Raw genomic sequence first — 2,226 nt, 5'->3', positions numbered from 1 at the left:
AAAAAAAAAAAAAGCTCCTTCTCAGTCCCCATGCAGTGCCTCACACCTGTAATGCCAGTACTTTGGGAGGCTGAGGCAGGATCACTTGAGCCCAAGAGTTCGAGACCAGCCTGGGCAACACAGGGAGTCCCCATCTCTCCAAAAAGTACAAAAATGAGCTAGGTGGGAGGATCTCTTGAGCCTGGGAAGTGGAGACTGCAATGGGCTGCGATCACACACTGCACTTCAGCCTGGGCGCCAGAATGAGACCCTGCCTCCAATTAAAAAAAAAGCTCCTTCTGGTTCAGGTGAATTATGAACTGCCAAAGGGGTGAGAGCAAGGCTAGGAGACCAGGGAAGAAGCTGGGACAGGTACACAGGTGGGAGGTGGCAGTACCTGCAACAGGGTGTGAAGCCATGGATGAATTCAGGTGTTTTCTGAAGGTAGAGCCAATCTAATCCACTCATGATTGGCCGTAGGGATGAGACTGTACCAAGGTGTCAAGGACAACACCCAGGCTTGGGGACCCCCACACTAGGAACCCACCTTCCCATTTCCTTCCTGAAAAGGAGTCTTCCTTTCATCCCCACCACATCCCAAGGACTATGGATTGTGGGCTGGGAGTCTAGGTCAGGGGACAAAGTAGCCTCGACGTATCTCGACCAAGCTTCTCATCACTCTTCCCAGCCCTGAGGATGCCAACTAGTGGGGGTTGGGGAGAGGCTTTAGCTCTACTCTGAGGGTGGGTCACCATCCCACTTTTCAGGTGGGGAGACTGAACCCCGAAGAACCACCAGACCCAAATTCCAGGATGACTGAGAAACCCGGAAGGAATTTCAATGTTCCAACAGCCAGGTGGGGACGATCCACACTTCATGAACGTCACTGGCCTCAAGTCACCCAGCTCATCTGTTCTGCATTCACTATCCTAAGTCCTTTACGACGTCAGTTACCTAAATTGTCACCACCCTAAGAGGTTCAGACTACTGCTACCCTCATTTGACAGGGACAACCCATGTGGATCGGAGATAAAAGTTGCTCATTCTTAGGGGCGGATAAGGGCCCAGAATGGCGGAGGTGGGGTCAGGGCCCAGGGGGACCGGGACAGTCGGCGATGTCGCACTTCCTTTGGCGACAAAGCCCTGCATATCACGGTGCCAAGCCCCCTCCCCCTCCCCCTCCCCGGGACCCAGGCTGGCCTCCCAAATTCTCCTGAACTGAAGAGATCCAGGACCAGCGCGCTGAGGACGAGGCCGGACCAGGGGGTCTTACGGGACCCCATCCCCACCCCAGACGGTTTCCGGGGGGAGCCGCAACCCGGAAATGAATGAGTTGTCAGGGCCTGGCATCCTGGATGGGGTCAGGGGTCGGAGAAGGAGTGGCAGTGGGATCATCAGGAAGCTCTCGGTAGGGTCCGGGGGTCGAAGGTCACAGGTGAGTGGGGGGGCGGGCCAAGCCTGAGGGGGCCGGGCAGGGCGGAGAGGGGCCTAGGGGGATACTAGAGATGGGTGGGACCACGGCGCCATTTTGTCGAGCGGAGGGGGAGTAGAGGCCTGGAGGCCATACTCACCATCTTCTGTTTCCTCCGTCGCCGCCTCGGCCGCCGCCTCAGCCTCCACCGCCGCCACCACAGCCGCCTTCTAAGCCGCCGCCTCACAGTAACTTCCAGCCACGGCACAGCCCACACTGATGGCGCCACCACCCCCCCGTCATTGGTGCGCACTCTAGCCCCGCCCCCACATATGAGCGCTTTGCACGCTCCCATTGGCCTCATCCAGCTAACTCATGCGCCCATTGGTTGCCACGCCTCCTCCCATTGTGGTCAAGTTCGGTTGAAGAAGCAAAGCCCCGCCCGGTACTTGGAAGCAATGGAAAGTGAGATCCGGAAGTGGGCGGAGGCCTCGGCCGCGAAGTCTCTTGGGAGTTGTAGTTTACAACTCCGCGAGCCTCTCTAGAGCTTTTGCGTGTCTGTTTTTAAGATGAGGGGGTCGGCCGGGTGCGGTGGCTCACGCCTATAATCCTAGCACTTTGGGAGGTCGAGGCGGGTGGATCGCCTGAGGTCAGGAGTTCGAGACCAGCCTGGCTAACATGGTGAAACCCCCATCTCTGCGCCTGTAATCCCAGCTACTCGGGAGGCTGAGGCAGGAGAATCACTTGAACCCGGTAGGCGGAGGTTGCAGTGAGCCGAGATCGCGCCATTGCACTCCAGCCTGGGCAACAAAAGTGAAAATCAGTCTCAAAAAAAA

General features: G+C 57.5%; 1 protein-coding gene across 3 annotated transcripts in view; it reads right to left on the bottom strand.

The window, feature by feature from the left end:
* Nucleotides 1-1,681, bottom strand: part of DDA1 (DET1 and DDB1 associated 1) — an 11,632-nt gene extending 9,951 nt beyond the window's left edge. Inside the window, exon 1 of one of the 3 annotated variants that reach the window (XR_001007134.1) lies at nucleotides 1,551-1,681. Coding sequence is in view for 1 of the 3 variants with exons in the window: in XM_011989987.1 (XP_011845377.1) it covers nucleotides 1,551-1,553 (3 nt within the window). In the remaining 2 variants the exon portion in view is untranslated. The remainder of the gene's footprint in view (nucleotides 1-1,550) is intronic. The other 2 variants (XR_001007135.1, XM_011989987.1) reach the window with 2 other exon arrangements.
* Between the last annotated feature and the right edge of the window lie 545 nt (nucleotides 1,682-2,226).

The sequence above is a fragment of the Mandrillus leucophaeus genome, unplaced genomic scaffold (genome assembly GCF_000951045.1).
Source record: "Mandrillus leucophaeus isolate KB7577 unplaced genomic scaffold, Mleu.le_1.0 Scaffold11, whole genome shotgun sequence".
In the NCBI taxonomy this organism is placed as follows: Eukaryota; Metazoa; Chordata; class Mammalia; order Primates; family Cercopithecidae; genus Mandrillus; species Mandrillus leucophaeus.
Note: the sequence above shows the minus strand (reverse complement) of the source record. Positions and strands in the feature narration are given on the sequence as shown.